At 39.8% G+C, this 13,923-nt stretch overlaps 1 protein-coding gene across 1 annotated transcript in view; it reads right to left on the reverse strand.

The window, feature by feature from the left end:
• Positions 1 to 639: 639 nt before the first annotated feature.
• LOC136051907 (amine oxidase [flavin-containing] B-like) overlaps positions 640 to 13,923 on the reverse strand; it is a 51,118-nt gene continuing 37,834 nt past the window's right edge. Inside the window, exons 8-15 of the mRNA XM_065741590.1 lie at positions 13,749 to 13,908; positions 12,270 to 12,366; positions 11,445 to 11,498; positions 7,067 to 7,124; positions 6,011 to 6,108; positions 5,084 to 5,195; positions 3,934 to 3,996; positions 640 to 3,522 (exon numbers count right to left, since the gene is read on the reverse strand). Coding sequence (XP_065597662.1) covers positions 3,367 to 3,522; positions 3,934 to 3,996; positions 5,084 to 5,195; positions 6,011 to 6,108; positions 7,067 to 7,124; positions 11,445 to 11,498; positions 12,270 to 12,366; positions 13,749 to 13,908 — 798 coding nt within the window. The 3' untranslated portion in view covers positions 640 to 3,366. The remainder of the gene's footprint in view (positions 3,523 to 3,933; positions 3,997 to 5,083; positions 5,196 to 6,010; positions 6,109 to 7,066; positions 7,125 to 11,444; positions 11,499 to 12,269; positions 12,367 to 13,748; positions 13,909 to 13,923) is intronic.

A 13,923-nucleotide genomic window follows, 5' to 3' on the forward strand; every position in this document is an offset into this window, starting at 1 on the left:
TTCCAAATACTTTGGTTAACACAGATTTTCATGCCACATCTTGATGTCCTGTGGAATAAGCAGTTACTGTTACAACAGAGTAAACTCCTTTAAACCTTCATGATTAACAGATTTCTCATCAAATGTGTTAACAAGTTAAGAATACAGCATAGGACTACTGGTTGCCTACTAAACCAGACTTCACCCCTCTCTTTGAGGGTTGGCATGAAAGGACTTTGAAGTGTAAGCTAGTGCTAACAAGTTTCCACTATCCATGTGAAAGCAGCTTCATTCTCTACCTTACTGTCATCTTTGAGTTTTCTCATCACACTGACATATACAACCAGCCACAATCATTTTATTTGGAAGATGTTGAGGAAACAACAGCAAACACTCCTTAATCACACAGTGGCAACAAGTTCCACAGCACAATAGGAAGACATGGCTATGGAGACAAAGAGACCAATCCTAATACTAAGGTAGTCTGGGAGGAAGAAGTCAAAGACTTCGAGGAGCTAATATAAATGCAGCAAATCAGACCTGCAGGCTCTGCAAGTATTGGCTAGAAACCTCAGAGGATCCAAACTTATAATTTCTTGTCACTCCATCTGAAATGCTTTGTGTTTTGTTTTTTACATTTGTGCTTTAAAACTAAGAATGAGAAAGTTTTATACCTATATATATATATATATATATATATATATATTTTTTTTTTAATGACCAACCTCATGAAAAGCTTTGATTGTTGTAGAATTCAGTTCAAACTACACCTAAATTTGTTTTTTTCCTTGGGTTTTCAGCTCCTAAAGCACAGAGCAATTTCTTGTTAGACTAGGAAAAAAGTGACAGATTCAGGAGAAAATAAGAAAAGTAAACATTTTGGACATGAATAAAAAGGATTTGTCCTTATTAGTCTCATAGATTTGGTCCCCTTTCCAGACATGCAGAGTATATCTAGGGCAGAAATAGGACTTGAACTCCAGTATTAGCAGTGAAATCAACATATAAAGAACCACTGCCTTTGCAGATAAGTGTTCTCTATCCAATGCTTAGAAATACTGGCCAAGACTTCAAGAACATCTTCCCAAATTTAGGCTCCTACACTTATGTTCAGTCCAATAACCATCTGAGATGCAGAAGCTCTGAACTCACACAGCTCCCATTCAGCTCTGGGTTTCTAATTCATCTCGTAAATAATTTGCAGAGAAAGAAAGCCCATGTAGAAACACTCTGTGGTAGGCAAATGTCCTAGCCAATTAGTGCTCGATGTGATACAATGAGAAAGGCCATATGTACAGTGCTGCACTGTTCTTCTGACTTAAAAGATCTTTATGTCTGAAAAGTTCCCTCACACATTTTAAAAGGCTGTTATGAGGGCATTCATTTGCAGTAAAAACCAAATTGCTGCTACAGGAAGATTTTAAACTGGCACATCAAGATAAAAAGAATGAAACCTAGGGGCCAGAAACTGATGCACTGCTCACAAATATTACAGCTTTATAGGTAGTCTGGTGGATTTCCATGGGACTATTTGGAGAGCAAAGTACTACTCAGCACAAGCAAGGACATCAGATGCTGGTCCAGAAAGTCTGCGTGAGACCAATGTTAAATTTCCTCTACTGTCTGTTCATTCCCCTTTGCTGAATATATTATTATACTTTATACTTCTCTTCACAGCTTTTTACTGAAATGTAACTGGATTTTTTTCATTTTGCATATAAATTACCACTGACTGAAGGCAGGAGTGCAACAAATGGACTCAGAAGAATTCCATCCTATTTTCCTCATGCACTGTGCCAAATCCTTTTCCTAGTTATACCTCTGACTTCCTCTTTTGTCCTTCACAGATGTTTAACAGTAGAAACGAGCTGACAGGTTGGCATCTAAGGTATTGGTGGATTGGTGGGTTTGCTTCTCTTTTGCCTTTTTCTTCCACTTGTTTCCTGCCCTTCTTCCCCACCCTTTTTTTTTTCCTGTTTTGCATTGTTTGAAAGGTACCAGGCTAGGAAGGGCAGAAGCACTTGTATGTGACTGTCTTACCCATGGTTCCCTTTGATCTTTTCATCATTTAGATCCCTGATTAGTCACCAGCAGTGCACAGACAGCACAACACTGCACAGCAGGCAGAAGTGGAAGTGCTAATCACTCCAACGTGGTTGTTAGGAGAGACTGGAACTCTGAATCAGCTGAGCTGCGTTCAGCATGAAGCAAGTCTGAGGGACAGATAAGGGAATACTCTTTTTTTTTTGCTACCCTAAAGCTACATTTCTGAACCCATTGTGCCCTACTAGTCAAGAGCTACCCTCAAGGCGTTCAAAGTATAACTTTAAGCAGATGAAAGAAAGGAAGGAGATAAAAAGTGGTAAAAGAAGAGTTATATGGACAGCTCTACAGTTTCCCGGAGTATGCAGAAGTTAGGTTGTTCCCTTGCTACCTTGCAGTTCCCTTTGGGGAGCTAAAAAGAGGGGGTACAACTTGGAGTCAGAAAGATGTCAGATGGTGACAAATGCTTCACATGTGTTATCACATTAACCTAAGGTCCTGGTTTACACTCAGACCCAACTACCTGAACAGCCATTCTGCTCTCTGCACTGGCTGTCATCTGGAGCCCGTTGGTTTTCCAGGCAAAGAAGGTCCAATCCTGGACAGGGATGAACTCAGACATAGATGGGGAGTGTGAAATTCATCTCCATTGCAAAAGATGAAAGGTGGAAACATTCTCCTTCAACTTACTGTAGGACAACAATACCATTGTAAATATTAACAACCCATGGCCACACTTGCATAGTTGGGATAGATGCATTTAGACCACCATTTGAAAAGGTAGCCTGACTTCTTGTTTAAGTACTGCCTGGGCTCTGGACATTTGAGAGAGAAAAAAAAGATCACTAAAGGATCCTCACCAAAAATTTGCATTAACCAATTATTCTTTAAGCTATGGATTTCTTTTCTCAGTCTACCACACAGGAGGGCAGAAGTGGTTTTTTTTGTTTTTCAACTGAAGATGGAAGTACCAAGAAGATTAATAATTCAGGGCCCGGTTATGATATATGTGTAGAAATCACTGGAAATCTTATCAAAACAGACATTATCAAGGCATTGTCACCAGTGTTCTGAGATCTGGATAAAAATCTCAAGGTGATAATTCTTTGCAAGGTTTCCTAGAAATTCAACAACAAAAAAATTACTGCTAGAAGGAGGCCTGGACTCAAGGGGCTCTTTCTGAATAAGGATCCCCTTCATTTAACCTCCCCTCTAGAGTCATCTCTCTACTGATTTCTCCTCTTCCCTAGTCCTGACCTGTCTTTGGAGGCTGGGAAGTACATGCCAAAAAAACCTCTGATATAAAGAAAACTGAGAATGTGAGGCTTTGTGCTGGCACATCTTTCAGTTTCGAACCAGAAGTCCCTTTCTGTAGGCAAATAACCCTGCAGCAGCCACAGAGGTGAAGAAAGTAGAAAACCCAATCAACTTGAGCAGTCCTGGCACAGATGGCAAGTTCCTCTCCCAAAAGGTGGTTGTGATGGGCAAAGGTGGAACATCCTGTGGAGAGAAAACATTCATTACCAACATAATATCCCCACAGTGAGCGGCAGGATGCATATAAAAAGATTACTGAGCAGAAATGGAACTGGGCTGAAGCCATTCATGTTATCAGGAAATACAGAGTATGAAAGTTTTCTACTCAGTTAAAAGGAATAGGAGGAGGCACATGAAAAAGATTAACTGGCCAGCTAAGAAGTGCAATTCTTTCTGCTCTGATGTTTCAGAGTTGTCAGATGGATGACTTACCTTAGTTTCTCTTATGTTCCTGTTAAGGAAGGGCAGTTTTGGTAAGTAAGAAAAAAGCACTGTGGCTTTGGTTTACAAAGCTTAAAAAAGCCAATAATTATTTTTCTCATCCACAATACCAAAGAAAAAATAATAATCCATTTAATCCACATAAAAACTTACAGTTGATTCAGGTTCTGGCTTCCAAATTTCAGTGTCTGGGATTTTCCTCATAGCAAACAGTATCTGAAAATAAGTAACATTTCTTAGCAAGCACCACTTGTTCTCTGAAGGGGAAAAGATCTGGCTTTCACTGTTTGCTTTAAAATAGCATGATTAAGACAACTCAGCACATAAATCTCCGTGCATTCAAATTTTAAATAAAATGTGATCTTGGGGGAGACAATATTTAATAAGACACCCCTCTTAGCAGAAAACAGAAAGAGTCACAGAAAAAGCTCTCCATGTTTAGTTGTTCCATGTCAGATACCAGAACTTGATTAGTCTTATGTGACTAAGGTAATACAAATATGACTAAGAGTTAAATATACTCTCACAGCAAAATGAGGTATGCATACATAGCTACAGTGAGGGCAACCAATATAGTCATGAGTGGTTTGTTTTGTAAATTCTACCATTATGTAGGAAGAGGAACACAATCCTGTAACAAACACCACCACTTTCAGCCAGAAAAAGAAAATAAGATTAAAAAGGAAGCCTTTACAATGAAAAAGTAACCATGTATAGTATCAAAGATACCAGATACAAGTAGGAAAGCAAAGATTGTCTGAACTGAGCATAATAAAAGACAGCAAGGTCAACTGCTGCAGTAAAATGAAATGGAGGTGGTGTTATTAATGTTTTTCCTATTCCAGTCACTTGTAGATTGAACAAGATTTGCTGTGTTTTACAATAGGCTTTTATTCTAGACAAGATTCATAAACACCGTCAACTTTTCAATAATATAGAGTGGGAAATATCCCTGTGCTGGATTTTAAACTTACTTTTCCTCCACAAGTAAATGAGGGAATGATAAACATCACATTTTTACTGGTCAAGTTCACTTGCCAACTTCTCTGCTACCATCTGTGGAGGTTGTGCTACAATGGATATTTTTACATTAGAGAGGTCATGAGGTACAATTCATGGCTTTCAAAGAATCTTTTCTAAGAATTCCAAGTCTAATGTTTCTTCATTGTTTTGGGGGTCTATCATCGTTTTCAGAATGTTTAATTATGTTAACACTCAGGTCCCATTTTGCCTCTAACCAGAACATCTTTCACATCCTATCGACTATTTGACAGCATCCCCAGCTTTAGGCTTGTGCCTCTACCTCTCTGGCTGCTCTTTCTCCAGCCTGTACAGCCCCCTCCATGTATCCACTCCACTCTGTGGCTGTCTCAGTGCCAGCAAAGTAGATCCTGCCAATGGGCTGCCGAAGAATCCTTGAGGGAGAACAAGCAATAAATCACATCAGCCATATTAGATAAGACAATAAAATCTTTGCGTTACTATTAGAACAAATGTGTTTTAAATAATAGCAGTTACTTAGAGATATTAACTTTGAGTGAGTTGAGCTGGATGAGCAATTGACACTGCCTGGCATTTCTTAGGGTAAACAAATCAGCGTTCACATTTCCTAAACTTTCATGTGGTTGTTCCTGCAACGCTATTTCTGGATGCGAATTGAGTGCTTATGTAGATGTAAAAGACAATTAGTCTTTTGAGACTAATCTTGAGATTAAACTTCTTATACCTCATAATTTTATCCAATGTCTTAAATACCAATGCTAGGCGATACTGGCTCTTCATACTTCACCTTGCCTGCTAAAAGGAACTGTCCAAAGAAATCACTTGACTGTCAGTGTTGATAGGAATTGACTCCCCACAGGTATTTACAAAACACCAGCTAAAGATATTCTGGAAATGGTACCACTGATCTCACATACCCAAAGCCTGTTTTGTAAACAGATGCTGAAAACTTCCAGTTCCCTTCCAAAAATCTACTTAGTTGCATTCACCAAATAACAAAAAGGGAAAAATAAACGAACAAAAGCCCACACAACAAACCCTGTACTCATCCATCATAAAGCGAAACTGAGAGAAGTGGAAGGTTATAAGATCTGTGTAAAATATTCTCTAGTGATCTCAAAGGTATAAAGCCAACAGAGTGACAGAGGATTTATGACCTTTCCAGAGATTATTTATTAACTTGGTCTTATCTTGCTACTCTGAAGCCCACTATAAATAGACACTGTACCTTCCATACTGAGTCATTACGCCTGGTGGGAAGTAGGCTGTGTAGCAGCCTCCAGAATACTGCTCTTCACACCAGTTCTTCTCTTCATAATGCACTGGCTGTAAAACAGACATTAATTCACTCAAGGAAAGGACAAAATCCCAGAGAAGCTAGTAAGAGAACTGAGGAGACAGCAGTGAAAATAGCTTATGATTTGTTGCACGACAATGCCTGACAAGACAAGCACATTTAACAAGTCTGTTAATGCAGTATGGATCAGACACAATAAACCTTAATTTTATACACTGCTAGCAGTTTAAAAAAATAGCCAATACAGGCATTGTAGAAGATAATCCTCTTAATCTGTCAATGTAAATTTATGCTCCAAGCACAAATTTATGCTTTAAGCCATGTAAAGCAAAAATTAACCTCTGGTATAAACAGGAGTAATATTTGTAATGTGTATGTTGGATATCAACACATACTGTTAAAAATGCAAAGTATGGTACTCGCATGGTTTGGTGTACAGTATCACTCTGTTTAAAATGATGTGATTTTGAAATTGGTATCTACAACATTTAATTCATATAAAATTGCCCTTAAAGGATAAAGGGCTTTGATCACATAAACTAAGATGTCAGAAATCCTATCAGTTATTTACCATTACGGAGAAGGGAAAGCAAAGCCAAAAAGAAAAATGTGTATTAGTGGATCTTAGCAAATAGTAAGAGAAGAAACATTGTACTCAACATGGATTAAGAGGGAATCTCAGAGCTGTTGATATTTATAGTGATAAACACAATGAATCCCACCCTCAGCAATGCAGAGAATGAGAATATATTTGTCCTTTTAACTGCTTCGTTTTATGAATTCATATCCTCTCTTTCATGTATGACACAAGACTTCCTTGTTACATACTCTCCACTCCTCTAAAGAGGAAAGCAAAAACTCCTGTATCATGTGACACTTCCCAAATAGTGCTGTGCTTCAGAGCAATGGTGCATTCCAGTCTTATTTTGCCCATCCTAATTGCAACAAGACTGATGAGAGATACCGAGATTTAGATTGTGTGCTTACATGTAAAGCTTCCTCTGATCCCAAAACTTTTGCATAGAGCTCACACAGTCTTGTCTTCCTGCAAGAGAAGAACAACAAAAGACTTCTGTGTAAGAAAAGAAAAAATGCACTGTCCTTAAAATGTTCCAGTTTCAGGATAGTAAGTGTAAGTATTTGCTCAAACTTGAGGTTCCACTTTTGAGATCCATTCTAATTGCTCAGACTCTGGAGCAGATCACTTTAGAATTATCTTTCACTCAATAAACTTCTGTGCTGCATATGTCAGTTTTACCAGCAGTTATGCAAGCTGTTCCCTTAAGATAACACCAGCAGCCCAAGTTCATATATTACCCAAAGGTCCTCTAGGCTGTCAAGAAAAGAAAGAAGTAAGGGATTGCACCTTTTTTCTTGGCATGTAGTCCAAGATAAAATTTGTTCTTACAAAGATGCAGGTATTGATAGCCTGAGGCTCTCAGAGAAACAGTTCTTTATTTCTGTATCTATAAAATCTCCTCCTGTTTTAGTTTATGAGTCTATAAATCCATGAATATAGTTCATTCTGGAGCAAGCCCCAAGTGCAATTAAGTTTGTTCCTACAAGTTTTTGAGTCACAGTTAGCTGCACTGCACCAATTCCCAAACAGAAGAAGATCAAGGTGAAATAATAGCCATTATGAAAACCAACCAAACACACTAACACAATACTGAAAAGGCATTTAGTTCTGGAAGCAAACCCTATGCTCCTCAGAAAGCCATGCTGGCCACAAGTTACAGCAATACAACAGCCTCAGCTCCATAACTGCACGAGTCCCATTTACAACCCTTGTGAGAGTATGAGGAAACCCTACTGATAGTACCCTAGAATGCGGCCCAGCTATACCGATGTACAGCTGAACTCAAGGAATACTGTAGAAAGAGGATGAGAAAAAGAAGAGGAAGGCCTGAAGGACCTTGAAGAAGGTGTTCTGTGCAGGCTAGGGCAGAGCTGTGGGTCAAGGGTATTGTTGCGGCTGGGAGGTGATGAGCCTAGCAGCAGTAGATGGAAGAGAAGGAATCTGTTCCTGAAGTTTTCGGACAGAAGCACAGTGACTAGACAGGGGGCCTAGAGAGCTGTGGGACCTAAATACAAGCATCTCCTTGCAGTTAGTGATCCAGCAACAGCCATAATGAAAGAAACCAGTTCCTCTGACTCTCACTCTCCAAGCAAAGTGACCACCATGCCCTGCGTTTCTCTAACACCTCTGCAGTGTCTCAACCAAAGCAGGCCATTTTGACAGCAGGAAGTGAAGGCTCTCTGTTAGAGTCTGCCCACCACTCCTCACAAACACCCACTGGAATCCTGCTTTCATGGCAGGTCAATAACACTACAAGGCTCCAGTGAGCTTCACTCAGGGACCCATCTGCTCCTGTTCCTTCCAGCACCATGATGAGGAGCACCCCTCAAGATACACCTGTGCCCTTCCCCTTTTCCACACATGACTTGTAGATCCTCCCAGGAGCCCAGGAATGGAAAAGCAGAAGGTGGCAGGGATGCTCAGGTATGGTCACATGCAAGGCCCCAGGATGCTGCGAGTTCACTGCTATTTGCCAACTAAATTGCAAGCACACAAAGCTAGTTAAAGATAGCTGTGTAAGAGAAAATACTAAGCTTCAGCTCAAGGGCATCTTCAGACTATGAAGAAACTTTGACCTTGGAAAGAATTATTTATCAGTAACAAGGTATTATTCAAAAAGAAAAAAAAAAGAAAAAAAAAACAAACAACACCACAAGACAACATACAGAAAAGTAGTTTCCAGAGGGCTGAAATGTACCAACAGTAATTTGTCACTGAGATAATACTCCCTAATAAGAGCAGCCCCTGCAGATTCACTGGCCTCTCTGCACCATCTGCCTTCCTTTGTCCCAGAATAGCTTAAATAAATTCTTATTTATGAATTTATTGCTAATGCTCGCATGAAACATATGGAATATGTAGCAAGTAAAATCCTTATTTCTTGGCTTTGGACTCAGCTGTGAAATTGCCACCAGTACTAAATAAGAGGAATGTTACCCATGGAGCTGCCTAGGTAGGATCCTATAAACAGTGATATCCACCGATTCCTCCCTGCAGTGAGAATGAAGAGCACATGCAGACACACAGCTCCTCACCCTGGTCTTTCATCCCTAGACTATGTGATACCTTTGTTGCGTAGCTGTGAAAGGGAGGGTAAAATCTAACTGCAGTTATTACTCATTGGCACCTGGCCTGGGAACACCAGCTGGAAGGCAGTGGCGGGTTTCACTCTCTTACATCTGGCTTAAACTGTAAAGCATTTCCCATCCCCTCCCATCACTGATGATCCCAGTAATGATTTAGGATAGCTGCCACGGACACTACATCTTACTCCTCACATCCAGTACTGAAAACTTGACCATCACGATGCAGTGACAAAGCTACAAACCAGCTATTGCTCACAGGAGAGCACAGCATCTCAGCAGACAGCTGGCTCATCTTGCCCACTTCAGACATAGAATCGTTAAGGTGGGAGAAGACCTCTAACATCATCTAATCCAACCAATCAATTATCACCAATCTTGCCCACTAAACCATATCCCCCAGTGACACATCCATATGGTTCTTGAGCACCTCCAGGGATGATGACTCCAACACCTCCCTGGGCAGCCTGTGTCAGCACTTCACTGCTCTTTCTGAAAGGAATTTTTTCCTAATATCCAACCTGAACATCCCCTGGGGCAACTTAAGACCAATACCTCTCATCCTACCACTGTTGCCTGGGAGAAGAGGATGACCTCACTACAAACTCCTTTCAGGTGGTTGTAAAAATCAGTAAGATCTCCCCTGAGCCTCCTCTTCTCCAGACTGTTCTGGAGAAAAAAAAAATCCCAGTTTTGTCTCCGTAAAACTCACACACAAAAACATCATAACCTCCATCTAAATAACAAAAAACAATTGCACACTACCTTCTCCTGGACCCTGGCTTCCAGTGGAAGGAAACTTGTGCTGGTGTGCAAGGGAAGAGCTGATGTCCAGGAGGCTACTGCCTGGACTGGCTGTGACCAGAACCACAGGGGTCAGAGAGGCACCTGTGGTCCCTGTACCAGGATGTATCTACCAACCCACACATATTTCATCACCATTCTTTACCGAAACAAATTCCTTTCGTCAATTGTAGCTTATTCATCACTAGAATAGCCCTTCACAGAAATAGAATTTGTTCTCAGGTATTGCAAGTGCTCAGTAATATTTCACAGGTTGACACCGTGTAAGAAAGACACCATTTGGTGTTAATGATGATTGCAAACACCGGGCGTGCTGGATTTCTGAAAAACTACACTACTGCTATCCTGTCACTTGCTCAAAGTCTGAGTTCTGAGGAAAAGGCAGCCTTGTCCATTGCTGCCAAAATGAAGGGAGCCTTTGGTTGCAGGTTGTCACTTCAAAAGACTGGGATACTAACAGCCCCAGCTAGACCCATTATCCACAGACTGCTAGAGTACTTGCAAAGCCAATTTGAGATTACATCTCCTCTAGTTAGGCTAGCCATTATCATAAAAATATTTTCTTATTTGGATATGGTATTCCTTGTGGTGTGCTTAAAATATAAGTGCATTTTTCTCCATGTCAAAATTAAGCTCTTCTAATTTCCACAGTCTACATGTAGCTTTTAATTTAATCAGATTCTGTGAATCACTGTGATGGAAAAAAAAAATCATTATTTTGCAAATTCTGTCTTCATAAAAGATCTGTTCCGTATGCACACACGTTTCATGACAGTAAAAAAGACCTTCATATGTGCCTGAAGGGCATTTTTGACTGCAACTGTAGGAGGAGAGCTGGAGACAGCTTTCTAAACCCTTCATGATGCTGAGGTCTTGTTCACAGCAGATACAGCAGCATCAGAGTTCAGCAACGAATGCTGAAAGGACCCACCAGAGTGACTAGCAAAATCAAACAGATTGGACAGACCTATCCCATCTAACAAGCTTTGAAAGAGCTCAGATCAGTTCCTGGAAGCTAGGCAGGTAGCAGTGGAGGATGAGGCTGCCCTAGATCCTTCCCAGTGAGCACAGCAGGATATCTAACTTCATAGTCAGCAGCTTAGAGCAGTTCTTCTGTTGCGGACACACAACCAGAGCAGCCCTGACGGAGGCTGAGAACCAGGTCCAGAGCATTTTCAAATAGAAGAGACTGGTTGCCACATTGGCTGCCACTTTGGATGAAGGCCCTACAGAATTCCCCCAGAAAAACAAATAAGAAAAATTCTTCCTTAAAGTGACACTTTTGCCTACTTTCACAAGGTTACAGCCTCCTTCCAATCTGGGCACCTCTTCTTGCTCTGTTTTTTCATAACAAAAGTTGGACTCTGAACCCACTCAAATTTCCAACATTTGTACTCACCTTTCTTCTTTTGTGAGATTGGTCAGTCTTCTACACTTTCGGGCAAGAATGAAACTATAAATAAGAAAGACCACAAACAATTTCTTTCCATTATGTTCCTACATTTCCTGCATTATTTAACACACCAAAACATTTGCATGAGATGATGTGATCGATAGAATTAACTTTTGAGTCGCTATACAAAATATCCTTTTCACCTCATGTAATGATTTATGTTTTATCCACTATGGATGGAAATCACCATGGAAGGAATCACTCAAATTCAGGTTGGAATATCTGTATGAGCTGTTGCCCAGAGAGCTAAACTTTATACAACAGTGTGTGCAGCATATAATAACAAGAGCTGAATACGAGATTGATCAGAAAATTAGTAACTTTTTAAAATTGACCTGGCAGATTTTAAATAAAAATTACAAGTTTTGGGGAAGCAAAATATTTGGAGAAAACTTCAAATTTGTGCATTCACTCCCTTTTTTCTCCCTCCTTTCTTTCTGCTTCTCCACTTTTATACTTTGCAACATGACAAGGCAAAATATGACAGGCAGAAAAAGAGAAGAAACAAGAGAATTTCATATTTTAACATTTGCTAATAAATCCCAATGAGAATTTTGTTGAAAGTAATACTCACAGAAAATATTCACCATACACTGAGATACAACTCTTTAACAATCACATAGAATGTTCATCGTTGGAAAGGACCAGCAAGGATCAAGAACCTTATTGTATCAAAGCATTTCTCTTCAAAGGCAGGCAATTGTCTGTTTCAATTATTGCTTCTAAAACAAAATAAAAAGGCATGAACCGGAGACATTTTCTGTCTCTTACCCTATAATAGCAGGAAAGCTGCCATCAGGTTTAGTATCATCAAGTGTTAAACCAATTGCAGCATCCTCATCTTCAATCATCATGGTACCACAGTACCCTGTAAGCAAAAAGGGGAAAAGAAGATAGGACCCATGCATTTGAATATAGCAGTCAGCTTCCAAGATGCTGGGAAACATTCAAAATTTATCTAGAAAAAGCCCTAAGAAACCTGATCTAAATTCACACTGCTTTGAGAGATGCATTGAATTACTTGATGTCCAGAGTTCCCTCCCAAACCATATAACTCTCTGCTTCTAATACAAGGATATATGAACATGAAGGAAAGGAAAAAGAAGAAAAAAAACACAAAAACATAAAACATGTCCATCAAGTGACAAAAACTAGCACACATCCCTTGCTGACCTGCAAGACAGCTCACCTTGGCTCATGGGAGTGCTAGATACTATCTAGAAGAGATCTGCTGTCAATTAATAATTTTTGGAAGAGTAATTTAATATGAAGGTCAATTAAAGAATCTTCCACTCTTGAATTCATGTTATAAAAATAAATTTTTCTGCAACTCAGTAAGGTTGCACAGAAATTACAGAGAAACAGATTGTTCTCAGATATTGAAGGTAATCAAATGCCCCTAGCACAATTGCTTCCATACGTGACATTTATGTCAGACAAGAGGAGATGTCTGTACATTGTTTAAAAAATGCAGGTGATCCTAAAAGAACAATCAGAAGAAAATAAATTCTTAGAAGAAGAAAAACCTGCACTATCAAAGCAGAGTATGAAAACTATGTATTCTACATGAAAATGGAGTCATCTCTTGCTAATCCATTCCAAAACATAATGGCCAGAATATGAAAAAATCCAGAACTGTTAAAATTGTCCACAGAGATGAAGTGTGTGTGACATCTCTAGGCAAGTACAAATGGGGACTCGTTATAACCACTGAAGAGAGATGAGTGATAATTACAGCTCAGTTTGTGAGTAAGTTGTAAAAGAAATCTGAGGAGTCAGGACATAAATGGAACAGGTAGGGGTGTCTATGGGAAGATACTCTGAGTGAATCATGCCCAATGCATCTGCACAAGTTTTGCAGGTTGATGAGATAAAAACTCTCTCTCATATATTACTTGTACCTTCAGATTATCGTACAAGTGGGAAAGACTCATCTCATAATCATGTACATCTGAGGGAAAAAGAGACAACAAAAAACAACCTAAGTACTAAGCAACATGCACAAGTACACCTGGCTTTCTCCCCTCACACATACTAGTCCTTTTTCTTTTGCTTCTCCCATCCACCCTCTCTTCTGAACCTCTCTTCCTCAAATTTCTCAAGCAGGGAAAGGCAAAAATGGTATAGAAGAGTATTAAATCTCCTAAGACCCATCTTTCTCTAAACTCAAAACCTACTCTGCTACCACATACCTTCTCCCTCTTTCTGTCACAACTATTACTACTAGTCCCTTTCATTAAAACATAATACCCTTCTTCCTCCAGAAGGTTTCCTTATAGTACACAATACACTTGATGACTGAGCCCATCGGGATTCGGTTGATGAGCTGGTTTCTCATTGGGGGCAAAGGTGGGTTGAAATGAATCTTCAAACAAAGAACTGGGGGAATGGCGCTGATCACGTATTTGCCCTGGAAAAGAAAATA

This window comes from Cyrtonyx montezumae, unplaced genomic scaffold (assembly GCF_038088225.1).
Source record: "Cyrtonyx montezumae isolate F1298 unplaced genomic scaffold, pur_monq_1.0 scaffold_3, whole genome shotgun sequence".
Taxonomy (NCBI): Eukaryota; Metazoa; Chordata; class Aves; order Galliformes; family Odontophoridae; genus Cyrtonyx; species Cyrtonyx montezumae.